This window comes from Mus pahari, chromosome 12 (assembly GCF_900095145.1).
Source record: "Mus pahari chromosome 12, PAHARI_EIJ_v1.1, whole genome shotgun sequence".
NCBI lineage: Eukaryota > Metazoa > Chordata > Mammalia > Rodentia > Muridae > Mus > Mus pahari.
Genome location: NC_034601.1, coordinates 86,411,834 through 86,434,043, shown reverse-complemented (window position 1 = coordinate 86,434,043; position 22,210 = coordinate 86,411,834). Strand labels below are relative to the sequence as shown.

The following is a 22,210-nucleotide window of genomic DNA, read 5'->3' as shown; positions in this document are numbered from 1 at the left end:
CCAAGTTCAGTGACACAGGGCTCAGAATTTACTCCTCATTTTTTTTTTTTTTTTTTTTTTTTTTAAATCTCCCTGGGGCATGTGTGTGTGTGTGTGTTTATGTGTATGAGTATATGTATGCAGTGTGTATCTTTCTGTGTCATGTATGTCATGCATGTTGTAGAGTGTGTGTGCTGTAGAGTGTAAGTGTGTGTGTTTATGTGTGTATGAGTGTATATGCAGTGTGTATCTCTGTTGTGTGTGTCATGCATGTTGTAGAGTGTGTGTGCTGTAGACTTTAAGTATGTGTGTGAGTGTTTATGTGTATATGAGTGTATGTATGCAGTGTGTATCTCTGTGTGTTGTGTGTGTCATGCGTGTTGTAGAGTGTGTGTGCTGTAGAGTCTAAGTGTGTGTACACATTACTTGAGGGGCACTTTTGGACTTCTACTTAGAATGAAGTCCATATTTTACCCCCTTTGAAGCATTTATCCGAAAGCTTCAATCTTTTTAGAGCCCTTCCTCTCATAAAGTGAAGCAGCAGCGTAGTTGGCTTATATTGCTCTCCTCATTTTTATGCAGCGCTGACCTGGAGAAGAATGTTCTGAGAGAAGAAAGGGTGTACACCCTTCTTATCACTAGCATTTAAAGGCTTTCCCCACTTAAATCGATCTCAATTAACTTTGATTTCTTTCTTTAGAAAACCATGTGTTGAAATTATACTTTGCCAGATGTGAGAGGCTTCCTTTCCGATCACACACACTTAGCTCTCATTTCAGCTGGCATATTCGGTTCTCCCCTACCAATCCTGTACCCCATTTATTTCCCCAACGGCTTTGTTTACAAGAATATCTTACTTTATCTTGAGAATAAAGAAAATTAAGTTACTGTTTCTTTTGTTGCTTTTCAAGACCTCTATTATTTTTTAAATATGCAGCCTCCCATTTTGCTAGTCCCTTGTGCATAACCTGTTTTGCCAATCACTATTTATATAATAGTGATATAAATCACTATTTATTCATGAGTCTTCTCCTCAGAGAGCCAAAGGTAACATTACACAGTGTGTTATTCTCCACAAGCCTTGCTTGAGTTCTTGTACCCAGCAAAGATTGGGGGCAGCTGCCAACCTTGCTGTCTGTTTTGAGTGTGCAAACCATCTATATGACCATAGTGGGGAGATGGGGGACCCGCCCATAAAAAAACATTCAAGGTGTATTAGCTCAGCTTCAGTAGTTTATTAGGCTTTGGGGGACCTCTTAGATCCATAGCTCTGAGATTAGAGTCCTTAACTCATACATCTAATGGAACAGGAAAGACTGGCTTATAATTCACACTCCCTGGCATCAAGGATGCCACTGAGACACCCACCTTCCTGGCTTGCACCTTCACAACCTGTGTGTGGATATGGGTGTGTAGCATAGGTAAGAAGCCCATGGTGCTGTGTGCTTACCTCTGGCTTTCTGGCTGACACAGCACACCATTTGGTTTCTGTTTAAAACTCCAGCCATGGTGTTTTACAAAGGGGCGCAGAGCTGCTGCAGACTGAAGCCAAGGGCGAGCTTTATCTGTGTGCTACTGCATTAAGAGGCAGGCAGCGAGCTCCTTCACCTGCTTCTTAGGCATTGACTCAGCACAGTCAGCCAAGGAAGCTAGTGTATTCAGGAAACAGAAATTCTTGGTCCTCAGGAATGAGATGGAACAGTGACATACACATGGAACGAGCCAGGGTGGAGGGGAGGTACTCGTGAAAAGTTGCAGTTTTGATATGCCTGGTGGGACTTCATCTTCAATAGGGAGCTGTGTAAAACTCCCCTACTGACGGTGAGCAGATCTACTCACATTAAGGTCCACCTGAAGAATGAGAACACGGTGCCAATGTGTACACATTTCCCAGTGAGACCGAGAGTTGGCAAACAGGTGTGACAATGCACCAGTGTGCACCCTCACAAAGTCCCTAGCTTGTCTTGACCAGCTTTCTCACAGTTAGCTCAGCTCCACTAGTCCTGGATCATGATAAGAAATGTTTCTGTGGCCTTCCCCCTCCCACTCCATTAAAAAATAAATATCTGGGGCTGGGGAGATAGCTAAGTGGCCAACGTGCTATTCATAGAAACATAAAGACCTGAGTTCATATTTCTAGCACCCAAATAAAATCCAGGTACCTGTAATCCCTGCACTGTGAGGTGAAGACAGGAGCGTTCTAAGGTGCTCACTCACTAGGAAATCAAACTTAACTAGTAAGCTCAGGGTTCAGAAAGAGCACCTGCCTCAAAATTAAGATGAAGAACAATTTAGAAAGATACCTTCCATCAACCTCTGGGGTGCGCGCACACATACACACACACACACACACACACATCGGGGGGGGGGGGAAACCTTTGTCCTTCTCATTAGTTGATAACCATGCTGAGCAGACAGACCTAAGTATGGAAACAGACACAGTCTTGAGTTGTCACAAGGAAGGACTTTTTTCTTATTCTAGAAACTAAAATCAGATTGTTTCATAATTGCATGCAGTAGCTATACAATGTGTCAACCAAGTAGCTGAAATTTCTAAGCCAAGTTTGCCTTTGCTGATTTGTACATAGACTCTAAGCAGACTCACTACCTGCTTAAGCAGAGAATGATGTCCCCATTGGGACGATTTTCTGTTTTCTTCTCACAAAATAATAAAAATATCGGGGGGGGGGGNGGAAAATGCACAAGCTAGCTCTTTACTGATCTAGATCTTTTAAACATTCCAGTATTTGGAGGCATCTGGGTAATTCACAGCTTTTTTTTTTTTTTTCTTCATTTACCATCCAGATGTTCACCATCATGGAAGCGTTGTTTGAAACCCTATTCGGCTAATAACATAGAGTGGAAAAAGCCTCCTTTGGTGTCGTGTCTCCCTTCACTCTTCTGAGGACCTCTACCTCAGAGGCTCCTGAAGCACGGGGGGTCCCACCAGATGCCTAGGTGTCAGCCTTCACAGTTCTTTTTCTAATCCCGTGACTGTTCTGCGCTCTTGTCTGCTTGAATTATAGATTGCATTTGTCAAATAATGACACATGCAATTGGATGTCTTCTAAGACCTTTGAAATTCAACTTCCTTGTGTTGAGATTAAAGTGGGTACTGTCTGCCCAGCACAGTCCGGGCTAGGGTGCTGGAGACCTGCAGCTAAACATTTCTAGGCTGAGCAGCTCCAACTCCTGCCGTGTGCAAGGAGGAAAACAAAGAAACTTTGTTTTCTGCTTTCTGTTGGGAAGTGGAAAGGCAGGCCTTTGCAGCCATGTAAACTGTGGCTCCCTAAATGTAGGAAATGACTCTCAGCACCACACCGCTGTCCTCTGGGATGTCCTGAGTCTGCGTTTCTATTTCTTCATCCAGGAGGCCTTGTCAGTTGTGAGCGAGGACCAGTCACTATTTGAGTGTGCCTACGGAACGCCACACCTGGCTAAGACAGAGATGACCGCATCCTCTTCCAGTGACTATGGCCAGACATCCAAGATGAGTCCCAGAGTCCCTCAGCAGGACTGGCTGTCTCAACCCCCAGCCAGGGTCACCATCAAGATGGAGTGCAACCCTAGTCAGGTGAACGGTTCCAGGTAAGCAATGCTGACTCTGCCTGTCCCGGACCTCCATTCTTCCCGTCTGCTGAGAAGGGTAGCTTCATTTGCTCTGCTTCAGGAACTCTCAGAGAGCAGGGCCAGTAACTGCTAAAGTGGGGCACTTCTAGGAAAACTTACACTCCCGTGGTTTGGGCTGAGGACGGAGGCAGCAAAACTAGTAGAGTATTTACCAAGAACTGTCTTTGAAGAGCCCACTGCTCAATTCTGTTTCCCAGGTGTGAGGACTGGGTGGGAGAGGGGCTTGCTCACATATGGCAGAGCTCATTTCTGGGGCTTCATTGCCTGGAAATGATGGTGGTCCTATGTTTCTATGGAGACACAGTATCATCGAGTGGCCAGGCAGCGTAGCATCTGACCAAGCCACTTGATTTTGCTTATGGATCCCTCTTGTATGTAAACATAGCCTCAGCCTGCTCTCCCTGCTCTTGCTGTCCCCTCTTAATGCACAGCACTCTGGTCTCCATTTAAGTGTCCCAAATCTCCCATAGCTGCTGCTGCTTGAGTGGCTGGCACTTGGTATACTTACCACAGTATCCTTCTCATTCCAAAGCCTTTCATTACATAGAAGTTTGAAAAGAATCACAAGGGCTAGGGAGATCGCTCAGTGGGTGAAACATTGGTCACTTGCGCATGAGGACTTAAGTTTTAATCCCATGAACTTGCATAAAGCTAGAAATAGTAGCATATGCCTGTAATAGAAGTTCTCCTGCAGCGAGATGGGATGCAGGCACCCTGGAAGCCTGTGGCCCAGCTTATTTGAGATAAACACGGTCAAACTACAAAAAGACCCTGTCTCAAATAAGCTGCAAGGAGGGGAAGGGGCAAGAGGAGGGAGAGGAGGAGAGGGAGAGCGAGAGAGAGGGAGAGGGAGAAGAAGAGGTGGGTAGTAGCATTCATTTCTATACTATTCTGTATATACACAGGGGAATGAATGTAAATCCCAGAGACAAAGACAGGATGATTTATTTGAAGTGACCTACAATCTCCATTTATACACAAGGCCCTAAGTTTCCACTTTCTTGTGCTTCACGAATACAAAGCCCCTTTATACCTGGTAGATCACTGATCCCCAGCTCACCACTAAGGGGAATGCCTGTTCCCATTTGATGGACGAGGAAACCGCCGAGCGGGCACGATTGGCTGGCTAACCCAGACGCCACTTAAATAAGGACTCAGAATTTGGATGCAAACCAAGAGTACTGGGCTCGACATCCCGAGTACTTTTCACCCTGCAGCTATGAGAGGGCCTCTTTGTTACACGTGTGTCTCAGTGCTAAATATGTTTGAAGCCTCGTGTTTCCTAAGTGCTGGAAATCATTGCGTCAGCTGCTAGTGCCATGTTCACTCAGGTGTCAATCACAGCTCTTCCAAGGAACTGTTAGCGGCGTGGTTGCCGGGCTTCGTGGGGAAGTGGGCAGTGCTCTGCTGGCCTGTGTCTTGAGAAAGTGGTCATCTCTGTCTGGCTTTCATGCATGCTTCATGTTTTCTTAGATGGCTTGCTTGGTTGCTTTGTGTTTGCAGTTTTCTCTGAGATCCAGGCTGGCCATGGACGCAGGATCTTCCTGCTTCTGGCTCCTCGAGGCACTGAGAATGTGGGTTGTACCACCACACTAGGAATTGCTGGAGAGATTGCAGGGGTTAGGAATGCCCATCATCCACTGAGGGCCTCAGCATTTAGAAGCTGAGAACTGGGCACGGCTCACCTGCAGATGAGCAACAACAGGAGAGCTCAGTGATTGGCTGTGCTGATTCCCTGCATCCTTCAGGTCTGCCAAGGTCTTGGCCCATCTCCTGGTCCCCAGCTCAGTGGCTTCTCCTAACTGCCTCTAACCTGGGCTTACATGGAGTAGTGTCCCTATAGTCTCTCTCTCTCTCTCCCTCCCTCCCTCCTTTCTCTTCCTCTCCCCCCCCCCCACATCTTCTAATGCCAGGTTCAAAAGCTATCGCAAATGACCTGACCTGCTGTTCTCTCCAGAGCAAGGCAAACCTCTTTCCCTGTGGGGCAGAGCTTTCTTGGTCTGTCCCTATCCATCTATTAGTCACTGCATAGGAACCAGCAGAGGCCGGGCGGTGGTGGCACATGCCTTTAATCCCAGCATTTGGGAGGCAGAGGCAGGCAGATTTCTGAGTTTGAGGCCGGCCTGGTCTACAGAGTGAGTTCCAGGACAGGCAGGGCTACACAGAGAAACCCTGTCTCAAAAAACAAACAGACAAAACAAAACAAACAAAAAAGAGGAGGAAGGAAGAGGAGGGAAGGCAGGAGAGAGGGATTCTGCTGGACCTCGGGCCCTCCGTGCTACCCAGCTTCTGAAATAAGACTCAAGTGTCAGGGTGAGCAGAGTAGCCATTCACATTGTTCCGAAAAACACAATCAATGGATGGCAGAGAGAAAGGATCTGTTGGTATGGGAGCCAGTGGGGAAATCCCTGAGGGTTTGGCTTGTCCATCAGGATGCTCACAGACAGAAACTAATTTTAAGTTGTCCTGTAGACAGTGGCCATCACATCCTAGCCTCGGGGTTCAGTGGTAACCCTGTCTCTCCCCCTTCTTCACTCAGGCCTCTCTCTCTGAGGAACACCCCTGGGGTTTGCACAATGGGAGCCTGGTGGTGTACAAAACTGAAACCTGCTGCTAGCACTGTACACAAGGGTCCAATGGTGCACCAGGCTCTCCCAGCTGCCAGCTTCCCACAACTCCAATGGCAGTGAGGTATCCATGGCTCCCTCCAGGCTGGCTGTGGAGGCCAGAGAGAGTCTACCCTAAGGCGTGGCCACACCAACTGCCTGCCTTTGCCAGGTGCTGGGGCTCTGCCTGGCAGGCTGTGTTCCCCGGCTCTGTGCGCCCCCGGTCCAGGCAGCCAGATCCAACAGCTGCTGTGGGCAGTGCCTTTTCCTGCCACCTGGGATGGGATTTCTTCTGCTTTTCTGTTTTAAGTTTAAAATTCATAGAAATGTGTATTATATATTGAGTATATATCCCAAGCACCCTTCATCCCTTTTCTTGGCCCTCCACACTCTTTTGCCAATCTGGACAGTTATATGTCATATGTGCATGTGTGGTTTTATGTGTCGGTACAGAAATCTGTAAGAACCACAAATGAGAGAGAAGGTGAATTCTGTCTTTCTCAGAAAGACTTGTTCTCTTACTATGATTATTTCCAATTACTGTATTTTTCTGCAAACTACATAGTTTTGTGCCTTTGGGGGCGGGGGGTTCTAGACAGGGTTTCTCTGTGTAGCCCTGGCTGTCCTGGAACTCACTCTGTAGACCAGGCTGGCCTCAAACTCAGAAATCGCCTGCCTCTGCCTCCCAAGTGCTGGGATTAAAGGTGTGTGCCACCACGCCCGGCTAGTTTTGCTCTTTTTATGGATTGAAAAATAGTCTGTGTGTTTATGTGCCATATTTTCAGTCCTTAGTCTCTTACCTAAGGACCCACAGCTACTGGTATTTCATGAGCTGGGGTCCCAAGGTGGTTGATCCCAGGTTTGTCCTCTGACCTCTTGGAGCCATGAACTCATTAATTCTGTCAGATGAGGGTCTCCTTGAGGTGGTGCTCTCAAAACAAGGTCCTGAACCAGGACCTGGGGGTCAGGAGCTCAGCCTCTGGAGATCCCCAGGCTCTGGATTCACAAGAGATGTGCTCTAAGTCTTCACAGCAGTTGTAAGGAACACCGCAGGGCACTCTGTTGCTCTGGTGGCCTTGCCTCTCAGTGCAGCCTGGGAAGAGGAATCACGTGGGAACCGCCTCCCTCCAGCCTGTGGTTGGGTAGTGAGGTGGTTTGGGTACAGTTCTTTAAAATATTTGTTTATTTAACTTGATAAAGAATTCCGTGTATCCAAAGGCTAGATGTTGTGTGGTGTAGCTGAGGGTGAACGTGACCTCTGGCTGTTCCTGCTTCTGCCTTGGAAGTGGCTGGGATTACAGGAAGTGCCACCACACCCGATTTATGAACTACTGGGAACTGAATCTAGCGCCTCAGGCATGTTAGGCAAGTAAGCTACCAAGTGAGCTACACCTCCTACCCCGTGATAGGATACATTAACAGTGTGCCCCATGAAGTGTGGTGAAGGTCATCGAAAGGGGAGTGGGTCCCTTGGTTGGTTGGCCCTTTGACCTCAGACACGACGGTTGCGTACAGTCACTCGTTCCGCTGAGTTTGTTGAGCATCTACTATGTTCAGTCACTGTTCTGAAAATGTAGCAGTCAGATTCTTTGCTGCTGGCTTCCTAAAGGAAGAAGGCCACCATTCGATCAGCTGACTTGTCAAAATACACAGCAGGGTAGATCAGAGCAAACACTAAGGTGTAAGGCAGTTCCAGGCAAGGTGGCCCAACAGGTCACCTCTTAGAAAGTGGCATTTGGTTAGAGACCCAATGACAGAACTGTGGAGAATATCCCAGCTTAAAGGAATGCTCTGTGCAGAGGCCCTGAGGTCAGCCAGAGATACTTTCTAGAGTCACAAAGGGCTGTTCCCACGTAGTGACCAGGAGGAAGAGTAGCAGAAGGTGAGTTTGCACGCCTGTGAAGACCATCAGCTTCACTGCAGAGCCAGCCTGGACGCTTGCAGGTGAAGGAGAGCTCTGAGTTACTCAGAGTCCACAGGTCTTCCTGGTGCCTGTGTTGAGGCTGAGAACCTGATGCTCATACAGGGCTCTGGGGTGTGCTCTCCTGGGGCTCTGCAGAGGAGCAGAGTGGTGGAGGGCAGGGAGAGACATTGCAGGCTGAAAAGGGAGGTGGTATGTTCTGCTACCGGGATGAACAGCTGTGTGAAACAGGAAGGAAGCCAGGACAGGATAGAGACCACAAACCGAGCACACTGTGGACAGACCAGAGCTCGGAAGCACCCTGGGCTCACGGCCCAGGTCCCTCGTGGGCGACAGCCTTCACACTGTGACTTGACTCTGACCAATACCAGGGAAGATGTCAGGCTCTCCTGCCTCTTTTGGTGGAGCGGACCTTCACCCATTCCACCAGTGGGTCCAGCACAGAGGATGTTTGCAATTGGGAGTTTCCTAGGTATCTGGGAATGGAGGCCAAAGGATGCTGGTGTCACCAAGTACTGAGCAAGGTGGCACTGACCCTTCAAAAATGATCTGACTCCACATGCTCATGGTGTATAGGTGGGTCTAGCAGCCTGCTGTGAGCTCTGTCAACATTACTGTTCCTACTGACTGCCATGAAGATAGAGCTATGCGAGCATGCAGTCTGTGAAGGGGAATGCAGCTCAGGTGGTCTAGATGGTGGTAGAGTGTGAGGGTAAATTCTCTGTCACTTCTGTCTGTCTCTGACTCTCTCTGCTGTCTGTCTCTGTCTCTGTCTCTGTCTCTCTCTCTCTCTCTCTCTCTCTCTCTCTTTCTCTCTCTGCCTTTCTCTGTCTCTCCCATGCACACAGCCCTATAACTGCCTAAGAACATCAAGGTGGCTATCATCCCAGCACTCAGGAGGCAGAGGCAATTGGATCAGGAGTTCAAGACCAGCCTAAGCTATATGGTCGATCTGAGACTCACCTGGGCTACACAAGACCCTGCATAAAACATGCAGTTTAACAATGACAAAAAAAAAATCTCCAAAGATTGGCAACAGGTGTTCTAAACCCAGAGAATGCCTAGGAGCCATGATGACAGAGCTTAAATGTAAAATTTGCTGCAGGTCACTGGGAGAGATTCCTGGCAGAAGCCACCATTGGTCAACATTTCTGTAGTTCACTGTGAGAGTCTAGAAGTTATTTCAGGATAGAGGATGTCCAGTTTCCTCAGTAAGACTACAGAGGGCGTGATTACAGCTAGAAGTTCTTGGATTTTCTGAAGCTTGTATAGCCAGCTCAAGCTCACCTACCATAGGCAGCTTGTCCTGAGCCTCACATCTCCCTTCATTCTCTCTGGGCCTCCCCACATAGGGGGACATTTTCTTTGTTGCCAGAGACATCAGGGTCCCTGGGGAGTGATGTGTGCCTCTCTTCTCCCTGATCTCATGTCTTCCTGTGTTGTAGGCTTTAAAATCATTTACTTTTGACCTAATCTGGTCAGAGCCATTGTTTTATCTGTGTTCATCTTCAACCCCACTGTGTCTCCCATGGGCACCCATGTGTTTATAAAAAGATAAAGAGAGAAGGGATATGTTCTATGGGGGTGTGGTGAGGTGTAGGGAAAGGGCGTGTCTTGCTTCACCAGGCCCAGGCCGAGGCATCCCTTCCCCCTGAGGGACCAGCTACAGGATGGTATAGTATAGAATAGAGTTTATTCAGGGCATGGGGAGGGGAGTAAAGAGGGTAATAGAGACAGAGAAAGACAGACAGAGAGAGAGGGAGAAGGAGAGGGAAAGGAGAGAATTAGAGGCCAGCCATGGCCACATGGAGAGAGGTGGAAATGGATGGGGAGAGAGGGAGAGCAAGAGAAAACAAGAGGCAGGAGAGAGAGAAGAGGGGCAAGCAGCCCCTTTTACAGTGGTCCAGGCCTACCTGGCTGTTGCCAGGTAACTGTGGAGTGGAGCTTAGACAGAAGGCTAACAGGCACTGCACCTAAAAGTCTTAAATGGGACAAGGAGCCCCCAGGTGGGATACTCACTGAACTTGAAATCAAGCTTTAAAGTTCTGTTTCAGGTGCACACACCCTTTACAGTTTCTGTCTGTCACTGTTAGAATCGGTGCTTTGTGTACCTATGTGCAACCGACTCTTGTTGAACACTTGAAGCTATCCACAGGCCTGGCTTCTCTTCCGGCTTGGGTTTGCTACACATGTGCTTCTTGTGCTTGGGGGGCTTTGGGTGTGATGGGGGGCAGTGATATTCACAGGCGAAGTGCATTTGCTCCCTTCTGCCTCAGGGCTTCGGTTTGAGTTGGCAAGCACGTGGCCTCCCGCTTGAGCTCGGCTGCCCTCCCGACTGTGGCTGGCATAGTGCTGGGAGACTTTCCAATGAATAGTTTTTCCTAACAGTAATGGTGAGGATCTTAGTCCGCTTGGGTGTCTATGACAGAAATACCCAAGATTGGTTGGCTTATAAACAGCAGAAGTGTATTCCTCTTATTCCCAGAGGTTGAGAAACCCAGCACCAGGTCACCTGCTGATTGGTGTCTGGTGAGCACCTGCTTCCTGTTCACTGAGGGTAGCTTCCTGCTGCGTGCTTGCATGACTGAGGGGCAAATTCTCTCTCTTCTGTCTGTCTTTCTCTGTCTCTAACCCTGTCTCTTTCTCTCTGTGTTTCTCTGTGTCTCTGTCTGTCATCCTGCCTCTCTTTGTCTCTGTCTCTGTTTCTCTCTGTCTCTTTGTTTCTTTCTCTGTCTGTCTGCCTCTCTGTCTGCTTCTCTTTCTGTCTCTCTGTCTCTGTCTCTCTGTCTGCCTTTATCTCTCTCTCTCTCTCTCTCTCCTTGTCTTTCTCGGTCTCTCTCTGTGTCTCTGTCTCTTGTCTGCCTCTCTCTGTGTCTCTGTCACTCTTTCTCTCTGTGTGTCTCTCTGTCTGCCTCTCTCTCTGTCTCTCTCAGTCACTCTCTGTCTCTCTGTCTCTCTCTGTCTCTCTCTTGGCTGTTTGTTAGGAATGCCAGTGTGCAGTGTGTAAGCACCAGAGGTTGGTATCAGATGTTTTCCTCAGTTGTTTTCTTTACTTACTAAGGCTGAGTCTCTCATTGAACCCAGAACTTGCCAGCTAGCTTGCCCAGCTACCTAGCCTACCCTGGCAGATCCCCTGTCTCTGCCCCACAAGCTCTGGGATTTTATATAGGTGGCCACACCTACCTATCTTTTATGTGGGTGCTGGGGATCTGAACCTTTGCATGAGCCGGCCCTGGAATTTTCCTAAATAAAGACACTGGTTAATCCTATCCTGAGATGAAGGCTCTACTCTTGTAGGGTTAGCATTCTCCCAACGTCCATCTAACTTCATCATGTTGGGTTTCTACATGTTGGCTCAGTGAAGAGCTGTCCCATGCTGGCCGTGGTGGGCCTGAGACTCTGACTCCGTTTACTTTCATGGACCCCATGGCTTGGTGAAGGTGAGCTCACTGCTGCAAAGGTGATAAGTAGACATGATGAACAAAGTGCTGGGTGTGGAAGGACACGGAGGCTCTGCTGTTTCTTTCTCACCTGCCTTCCTCTTTTCTCCTTAGCTTCCTGCCATCTTTGTTCCTATGGGCACCATTATGTAAAAGACGGGACACAGGGCTGTGTCCTCCCTAGGGCTGCTGAAAGGCTGCTGCTCGGGAGAAATGGCCTAGCTTTGGCATTTTCTGTCTTGAAATTGAAAGAATTGATCAGAATTTACATATTTTAAGATATAAAAATGCAAAGCTTGGGACATGGTTCAGCAGAGTGCTTTTGGTGCAGTCTCCAGGGCCTGAGTTTGGATCCCCAGCATCTCTATAAAAGCCGAACACACAGCATAGCACACGCCTCTAATCTCATTCCTGTGTCTGGCAGAGACAGGTAGGACCTGCCTTGGTCTCCTTAGCAAGATACCATTGCTTAACTGGTGAGCTGTTCGTCCTCGTGAGAGACCCTGCCTCAAAATACAAGAGGGAAGTAGACTGAGGAATGATACCCAGTATCAACCTCTGGCTTCCACATGTATGCACACACATGTACATAACATCATACAAATATAAATACAGAAACACAACACATAAACCACACACTGCATATACATACACAGAAATACATATATACACTATACATAGCACACACAGACACACACACAGAGGAATACACACAGACATACATACTACATACACAGAGAGACACAGGAAGACACACAAACATACATGTGACATACATAAATACACAGAGATACATACAACATGCATAACACATAGAGAGACATATACACATACTCAAGGAATACATGCGTACACACATGCATACCATACATAACACACACAGAGACATACACATGTACACAAGGAATACACACATATATACAGACACATGTACACTATACATAACACACATACATACACAAGAATAAACACAGACATACTCATGCACAGACACACTTACACACGGACACATACATTCACACACACTCACATGCACAGACATACACATTTACGGACACACATACATACATATACACAGACACACACCTACAGCCATACACACAGACACATACACAGATCAACACACACAGATACACACAGAGAGATACACACTTAGATGCACACATGTATGCATGCACACACATACTGACATACACAGACACATACAAACACATACATACATACAAACACACAGACAAATAGACACACACAAATACATACAGACACACAGAGATACACATAAATGCACACATTCATGTGTATACACACAAAGACATATACACATAACAGACACATACATGTGTACACACATACATATACAAAAATGTACATACACATACATGCACGCACATGCCTGCGCACGCACGCGTGCGCGCACACACACACACACACCTACCTTAGAGTCCCAGAATGATTTCAGTGATGTCTTTCAAACAAAGCTAAAGAAACTCAAAATGGAGATGCTGTGTGTGATCTTCATTGTGGAACTTTAGAAGTTGCATTCTGTAGAATATTCTAGTCCCCAGTGATAATCCCTCCACAGAGTTTGAATTTCCCTCTAATTTTCAAGACCCAAATGAGGCACTGTCTTGCTGATAACCACTTTCAGCTATAAATAGAGGCGTGTATTTAAATAATTAAACTCGTCTGGAAATGTCAAGTCCCTTCTGGGAGACAAAGAATGAACTGTTGTTGAGTTAGCGATTAATTAATTTTGCCTTCAGCTGCTTGAGAAAGGGGTAGGAACAGGGTTGTTCAGAAGAGGCAGAGATCCCAGGTGTAAGAGAATATTTAGCCAGAGTAAAAATAACACGCAGCTGAGAGAAGACAGACATGTATGGTTCAGGCTGAGCCGGGAGTCACACATGAATCACGCCGAGCCCCACCCGCTGCTCCGCTGTGGGCTCTGAAGCAGCTTTTCCACTGCATCTGATTCAGAAATAAAACAGGCCCACAAATTACCCCAGAGCTGGCCAGACAATCCACTCCTTGTCTGGAGCCCTAAAAATACCTTTTGTGGGGACTTGCTTCCATTCACACTGTGAAACCTGGGTAGGGTGGTTTGGCTGCTTAACACTATGCAGGGGCTTTGGGGAGGTTTTACTGGATTACACTACAGTGAGATCGGACCTAAGATTCATCCCAGTTACACTCCACTGGGACCCAGGCCTGAGACTCATCCCAGTTACACTCCAGTGGGATCTGGGCCCGAGATGCATCCCCAGCTTGTCCTGTTTGGTGTAGGGGTGAGAGTGGTGGTCCAGTCATGACCATGACCCTTGTCTCTTAGAACAAATCTGAAAATCGAGCTTTTTTGTACCTCTGTGAATCTTTATTAAAGTGTGTGGGTTCTGAAAATTGAACCTGGGTCCTTGCAAGCACTTTACCATCTCCTCAGCCCATCAGCACCATGTTCTTCCTATTGTATTATAACCTAACAGTGCAGATGGTGTTTAGAAACCGTGACATTCTAATAGCTAGTTATAAGCAGGAAGTTGTGTGATGGAAAACAGAAGAGCTACTGAGGTGCAGTGAAGAACCAGGTGCCAGCAACACAAACATTCATATGTACACACACATGCATCCACATGTACACATGTACATATGCATACACACATACATGCACACACATACACACATAAATGCACACACATTCATGCACACACATACATATATACACGAGTACACATACACATGCACACATACATACATATGTATACACATGCATACACATGCACATACATGCTTACATATATACAGTGTACACATACACATGAACACATACATACACATGTACACGCATGTACAGATGTATAAACATGCACATACTTACATATATACATGTGTACACATATGCACATGCACACATACACAATATACTTGTACATGTACATATACACACTTGTATACATACATATATACATGCACATGTACTCATACACATATGCACATACATATACACACATGCATGCATATACACATATACACATATATGCCTGCTCATACCCCTGTGTTAACTTTTTACAGTGTTTTGCAGTTTTTGCACTTACTTTATATGTTTCATCTAAGGGAATCATCACCAAAGCATCAAGGTGATATTCAGTCCTTTTTAGAAATGGTGATTCAGTCAAAGTCCACCACAGTCACCACCAGTTTTCTAGTTCTCAGATGAGGGCCTCCTAACTTACCACAGTTGTAAGGGAAGCATCCTGGGGTTCACCTGGAAAGATTTATCAGAAATTGATCCATTCAGTCATTCACCAGTTTCAAAGACACTGAGAAAATACAATTCTAGAGATGGAGACCCTGGAAGTGAGTTTGGCAGGTTACAGCAGATGCTATGTGGGTTAGAGCAGAGACTTCAGCACTGAAGGCAGAGGAAGGAGAGGGAGCACAAGAAGAGAAGTTATAAGGATGTATGTGAGCATGTGTGTGCATGTGTATACATGCACACGTATGTGCACACATGTGTGCCTGTGTACATGTGTGTGTATGCATGTATGTGCATGCATGTACATCTGTGTTTGTGTGCATGTGCGTGTGCGTGTGTGTGTGTGTGTGTGCATGTGCATGTATGTGTGGGACCCCTGTGTGTAAATGTATGTTGAAACCAGACATGCTTCCTCATGGTTAGACATCATTCTACAAGCATTATTCACCTGATTCATTATTTGAGACAGGTTGTCTCACTGGCCTGGGGCTCACCCATGAGCGTAGGCTGGCTGAGCAGTGACCCAGGGATCTCTCCATCTCTACCTCTCCTATGCTGGTTTTTCACTTGGGTTCTGAGGATCAAGATCCAAGTCTTCATCTTTGTAAGGCAAGCTCTTTACAGGCTGAACTATCTCCTCAGTCTTAGCATGTGGTCATTCTGGCATATAAACTAAAGGGGCTTCTCCAGTCCAATCTGGCCCACTGAGGACAGGGACACCGATGACCCCTTGCCCCTGAGGTAGTGAGTGCCTGGTCTGGAAGTCTGCATGCGTACTTGTGGGTGAAGGAAGGAGGGCTGTTACCCAGCCCCTGCTTGCTGGGACAGCTGTGGAGTATACTTATCCCTGTGGCTCATGGACCTGGTCCACTTGGCTTTGTCTTTGGGAAGGAGAACCCTGATGTAGCAGCAGCAAGGACATTTTGAAAGCACAGCCGTGGGACAAAGAACAAAGCAATGGAGACTCTCCTTTCTGTACAGGGAATTCGAGACAGCTAGGTGAAGGAGGCACATCTTGAAGGACAGTCAGGTATTTGACAGATTTGGTGAGTTGCCTCCACCCACAAAAAGACAAAGATGCCTCGGGTTCCTGGGTTCCACCTTGGCTGACACCAGACTTCGTGTAGGGCCCAGTGTCTCCCCTAGCTGTCCCCAAAGGTAGGGTGAACCACAGGTTGAAGGTGGCTAGAGAGCTCGGGTTTGAACACAGTGACATTCTTGTATGAATGAGGGCCATTAACACCCACAGGGTGGTGGCAGGTGACACAGAATGGATGACAGCCATGCTTGTCTGGCTCATGGTCCTGGCTCTTCCATTTTACTGTGAGGGTGTCCCATGATGGAATCTGCCCTTCTGTAAGCAGACACCACGTGAGGAAATAGATTGCAGATGCCAAATTTACTTTGTTTTTCAAACACCAAAAGACCCCATTTTATATATCTCAGTGTGTTTTTCTGGGCTTATTACCTCTTCTTAAAAAAAATAGGTGTGTGTGGAAACGTATGAAAGGGGCTTTCTTCTCAGGCAGTACGCCACTCGTATGCCACTTGGTCATAAACGTCTGCTCAGCAGCTTTCCCAATAGCCTGACGTCTGTCTTGGTTTTTGACCATCTCTTCACAAGCCAATGGCTCTCTTGGCCCGAAGCTCTTTGCTCTGATTTTCTCCTTGCTCACATATGTCAGCCCATCATCTGTGTGGAGCAGGCACCCTGCAGAGCAGGGACAACATGTGACATCCAGCTGTAGCGTTAAGAAACTCTTTCAACCAAACGTCAAGATCATACGTGTGTCTACAAAGGCAGGGCCTTCTTAGAGCCTTCTCGGGAACTCTACCTTACTTCCATACAGGTGCCCTCAACCCAGTCAACAAAATAACACACCCTGACCATCCTGCTCCTCTCCAGAGGGGAGAGGTTTTGGAAAATATTCAATACTGGGGAAAGAGTATTTGGAGAGTTCACCCAACAGCATCTGGTATGTGTGGATTCACCAGTGGAGTTGCAGTATGTGCTGGTGAAGACCTTAGTTTGGGACCTCAAATAGGAGTTTAAATAACACTTCCAGGATGGGCCCTATAGCTTTGGGCAAGTCACCCAGTCTGTCCCTGCTTTATCTGTGACACTGCTGTTTACTAGGTAGGTCCCTCCGCACTTGGGGACAGGATACACTTGCTTGGAGAACTGTGAGACTTTGCATTTTGTCTTAGTCACAGTTTCTATTCCTGCACAAACATGACTAAGAAGCAAGTTGTGAAGGAAAGGGTTTATTCAGCCTACACTTCCACATTGCTGTTCATCACCAAAGGAGGTCAGGACTGGAACTCAAGCAGGTCAGGAAGCAGGAACTGATGCAGAGGCCATGGAGGGAAGTTTCTTACTGGCTTGCTTCCCCTGGCTTGCTCAGCTTGCTTTGTTATAGGACCCAAGATTACCAGGATGGCACCACCCACAATGGGTCCTACCCCCTTGATCACTAATTGAGAAAATGTACCACAGCTGGATCTCGTGGAGGGATTTCCCCAACTAAAGCTCCTTTCTCTGTGATAACTCCAGCTGTGTCAAGTTGACACACAAAACCAGCCAGTACACGTTTCAAGATTTATTTTTAAATTTATGTATATGTGTGCCTTTATGAATATGTGCTGTGTGTGTGTGTGTGTGTGTGTGTGTGTGTGTGTGTCTGCCCATGGAGGCCAGCAGAGGGTGTTAGGCCTCCAGGGACTGGAGTAACATATGACTGTGATCTGCCTGATGCATACATGCTACAAATGATCTGGGGTCCTCTGGAAGAGCAGCCAGTGTTCTTAACCTGTAAGCCATCTCTCCCAGCCTCTGTGAGGTGTTGAAAGTAATACTTTCTTGTTTTGGTCCTGGTAAGATTACTTTTTCTTAAATAAAGTAATATCTGAATAGACGACTTTGAAAAAGACTTCCTTTCCTCTGGCCCTGATTTGCATGTGTGTCCCTGTTACACACAGAGTGTTACCAGGGAGTGATTACATCCCTAGGCCAGGTCAGTGCAGGCTACAGTGCAGACTTTTAAGTTACAGTAACCTGTGGCCCAGGGAGTTTTTGTTGTCTACCTCATATTAAGACGTTTGTCTTTCAAAGTAGAGTCTCTTCCCTCCCCCCCCCTCCCCCGTGCAGGTGTTCCCTGCAGGAAAAGCATATGTTTGAGTTCTGGCCACTCAGCTTGCATTGTCACTTAGGGAACCTCACTCCTCCCCCATCTTATTTTATGTGTATAGTTATTTTGCATTGTGTATATGCCTGAGCACTGCTTGTGCGCTCAGCACCTAAGGAAGCTAGTGGACACCAGATCTCCCAGGACTGGACTTACAGATAGCTGTGAGGAGCCGTGTGTATGGGGATCGAACCTGGATCCTATGGAAAAGCAGCCAGTGTTCTTAACCTCTCCAGCCTGTATTCTCTTCTGTGTAATCTCCACCTCTGTAAGACGTTGATGATGTATGATGAGCTGTAATGAGGACTTTCCCACAGGTCCGTGCCAGGTCTTCCTATGACATGGTATCACAGACAAGATGATAGTGAGAGCCGACAGCTCCACCCAGTCAGTGCTCGTTGAGAAGCCATTTCAGGGGACCACGAGAGACCTTTTCTCTCAGAGTTAAGAGTTCCATTAATGAAAAACTTATAATAGTCAAAATCACTGCTTCATCCTGACTTCCTTTGTTAATACCTAAGTGTAATAGGATAAAACATATATTTTATTTATATCTATTTATATATTTTTTATTTACATTTCTTCATAAGATAAGTTTGAAAATAAAGTCTAAGGGCTTCATCTTGCTGTTTTTTTTTTAATGATGGAGGATGGGATTTAAAACCCATTAACATGAATTATGCCTGCAGGTTATAACATGAAAATCAAAGCAATGTAGCTAAAGGCTGCCCATTGCTGCTTGATTGCTTGTTTAGAGACAGAGTCTCACTACATACCCCAGGCTATCCTCAAACTCACTATGTAGTTCAGGCTGGCCCTCAAACTTGTAATCTTCCTATTTCAACATCTACCAGCCTTGGCTTTGACTCTGTTTTAATTATATATAGGTTGGGTGCACAGCAGCAAATGCGACACGAGGGCCCATTTCATCCAGATTTGGTAAGGGAGTCTACTTCACTCACACAACACACAGACACAGATACTCACAGAGAGAGACACACACACATATTCAGAGACGTGCAGGCACACAGATATACATATATACACTCAGAGACACAAATACACACAGATCACTAACACAGGCACACGGACACACACAGAGACAAGTCCTCTCACACACACACACACACNCACACGCACACACACACACATACACACACACACGCGCACACACACGCACACGCACACACACACACACTAAGGTGATCATGAGAAAAGAGGTAGTTAAACCCCCAAAGCCTCGTGTCTCTGACCTTCAACTTTCAGGTGATTTAATTCCTTTACTTGATAGGAAAAATCTGCTAGTGCCTGGTATACGTACCGTAGGCACTCAATATTTTCCTATGTGAATAAGCAAGTAATTAAACTTAGACTTCACAATCAATCCCGATGCCGCTCTCACACCCTGGGCACCACCTACTGTCAAAAAAGTTTCCTCCCAAAGAGCCACGTCCTTAACTTCTCTCCTCCAAGAATCTTCTCTCTTTGAGACACACAACACCAAAACCTTCACATTGCACTCAGTTGACAGATATTTTTCCAAAGGATCAGGAAACTCTGTTTCTAGTAAAGATAGCCTGCAGTTTGATACTAGGGAGAGTCTCATAGAGATAAATATTTGAAGCCAGGAAAATATTATAGCATCGAGCAGAAATCCTGCATGTGTGGACAGCTCTGGAAAGACACAGGCCCCGCTCCATGGGAACATGGACAGTGACTATTTTTAAGTAGTCTGTGTTAGTACAGCAGTGAGCATTCTACATGTAGGGCTGTATGTTTCCTGGTAGTGGTAGGCCCTCAGCCCTGTGTAACCCCAGCCGTGACATGCTCAGTAGCTCTTGCTGTCACTTGGTGCCAGCACTGAGCTACTCTGTGGTCCTGGACTCATTTGCAAGTGATGCAGGGAAGATGTCTGTGTTTCAAAGCACTTGGTGCCCTGATACTCTTCCAGGGCACTGCGCCCTCAGCCAGCCCTTCCTGTCCACCGTCCTGTCAAGGCCTATGGATGAGAAATGAATTTCACTATGCCATTTCAGCGCCAGCTTGCTCGGAGGATAGCCCTGTCTACCTGCCTTACATAGTTCTGTTCTTCCCAAACTCGAAGGTCAAGTCCATAGCAAGCCCTAAGTCCTGTGACTCTACAAGTTACCTGCTGAGCTGCAGCTAACAATGCTTTGAGGGAAATGAACAAGGTCCCTAGGGAGGTGGAAGCAAAGTTTTCAACACTGGAGTGAAAATCTAAAGAGTCCATGGTATCTAGCATTTCCAAGTGTATGGAAACGCATGTGTTAGGTAGAACTTGAGAAGTGTTTCCAAAATTCTACTACAGATAATGTAACCAACACACAGAGGTACAGCTGCTGTGGTGATCCAGGATTAGCCATCTGTGTGGGCTAGCCACCATCCTTCATGTGTAGGGTACCCATCGTCTGTCATCCAGAGTCTAGCCTCCAACTGAGAAGACAGCGACATTTCTTTGTTCTCTCATGAAGCTGGATTTCTTTGACTTCGCTAAAAATATTTATTTTATGTGCATGTGTGTTATGCACACATGCATATATTTGAATGCCTGGTCTAACTTTTAGTGGTCAGAAAAGTGTATAGGATCCACTGAAACAGGAGTCACAGATGGTTGTGAGCCACCATGTGGGTGGTGGGAACTGAACCTGTGTTCTCTGCAGGAGCAATAAGTGCCGCTAACTGCTGAGCCCTCTCTGTATTGCATCCACCTAAACTGTCTCCTTTACTTGGTGCTAAACTATGTGACTTGTACCTCTCAAATATCACTTTCATGCACACACACACACTTTTTCATAGAAAGATATCTTTGTCTTATTGCACACACAGTGGCTGCCTTACTAAAGATTCCTGTGGCCTATTCTCAGGGTCAGTGGGAGCAACTCACCCCATACACACCGCCATTTTCAGGTCCCTGTCTTGGTTCACTCAGGTCGCTGGTCTATACTCTTCAGCTGCCTCTCTTGCCTCAGCCCCACCCCCACCTTCTCTGCCTTCCTGACTGTGCCCCCATCACCAGAAGTCCACAGCTCTATATCCTGTGTTTGGCACAAAACTAGGAATCCAACAGGGGACTTTACTGGGGTCTCAAAAGCAGCGTCACTCCCTTAAAGCATCGCTGAACTGCATGAGTCCTCGTGTCTGCTGCTAGCTCTGTTTACTGTCACCCAGCAAGAAAGACACCAGCTCTCTGTTCCCTGTGAGTGTTCACAGACATCTGTCCCAGGAGTCTGGATATGACAGTTTCAGAAGGAATGGGCAAGTGAAATAGAAGCCAGACAGCAGCTTGGCTTCCCACTTAGGGCTTCTCCTAAGCTTGGTCTCAGCTGCAGTGCAGGCTGCTGAGCTGAGCCTGGGCACAGCATGGTCTCAGATGCAGTACAGGCGACTGGTCTGGGTATGGGGACAGCATGGCCTCACACTGTAGCGAAGGCTGCTGAGCTGAAACACCAGGCCCATGTAACTCATGGTTCTGAAGATGGGACATCTTAGGACAAGATGCATGTCAGCTAATCTGCTAGGGGCTTTCTCTTTGGGTTGTAGGTGGCCACATGCTCACATGGAGGGAGTGAAGCAAGGGGAGGAGCTCTCTTCCTATTTGCATGTCTCATCTATGTGTGTGTGTGGGGGGCATACACACTCATGCATGTGTCTGTGGAGGTCAGAGGTCAGTGTCTGCTGTATTTCGCAATCACTTTCCACCTTATTTCTTAAGGTGAGGTCTTTTCCTGAACCACAGAGCTCACTGACAGGTTAAAGTTTCTTGGCAGTGCTAGGAGGATGGGTGCACATGCTGTCATGCTGGTCTGTTCATGTGCACACACCATCATGATGGTCTTTCCAGGTACACACACCATCAGGCTGGTCTTTGTAGTTGCACACACCATCAAGCTGATCTTTCCAGGTGCACACACCATCAGACTGGTCTTTCCAGGTGCACACAGGTGCACACACCATCATGATGGTCTATTTAGGTACACACACCATCAGGCTGACCTTTCCAGGTGCACACACCATCATGATGGTCTATTTAGGTCCACACACCATCAGGCTGGCCTTTCCAGGTGCACACACCATTTGGCTGGCCTTTCCAGGTGCACACACCATCATGATGGTCTATTTAGGTGCACACACCATCACACTGGCCTTTCCAGGTGCACACACCATCAGGCTGGCCTTTC

At 47.0% G+C, this 22,210-nt stretch overlaps 1 protein-coding gene across 4 annotated transcripts in view; it reads left to right on the top strand.

Moving 5' to 3' along the window:
- The window catches only part of Erg (ETS transcription factor ERG), a 102,004-nt gene that overhangs the window by 48,594 nt on the left and 31,200 nt on the right, over positions 1-22,210 (top strand). For all 4 annotated transcript variants that reach the window (XM_021208955.1, XM_029544706.1, XM_029544705.1 and 1 more), the window contains exon 2: positions 3,350-3,567. In XM_021208955.1, coding sequence (XP_021064614.1) covers positions 3,350-3,567 — 218 coding nt within the window. The remainder of the gene's footprint in view (positions 1-3,349; positions 3,568-22,210) is intronic.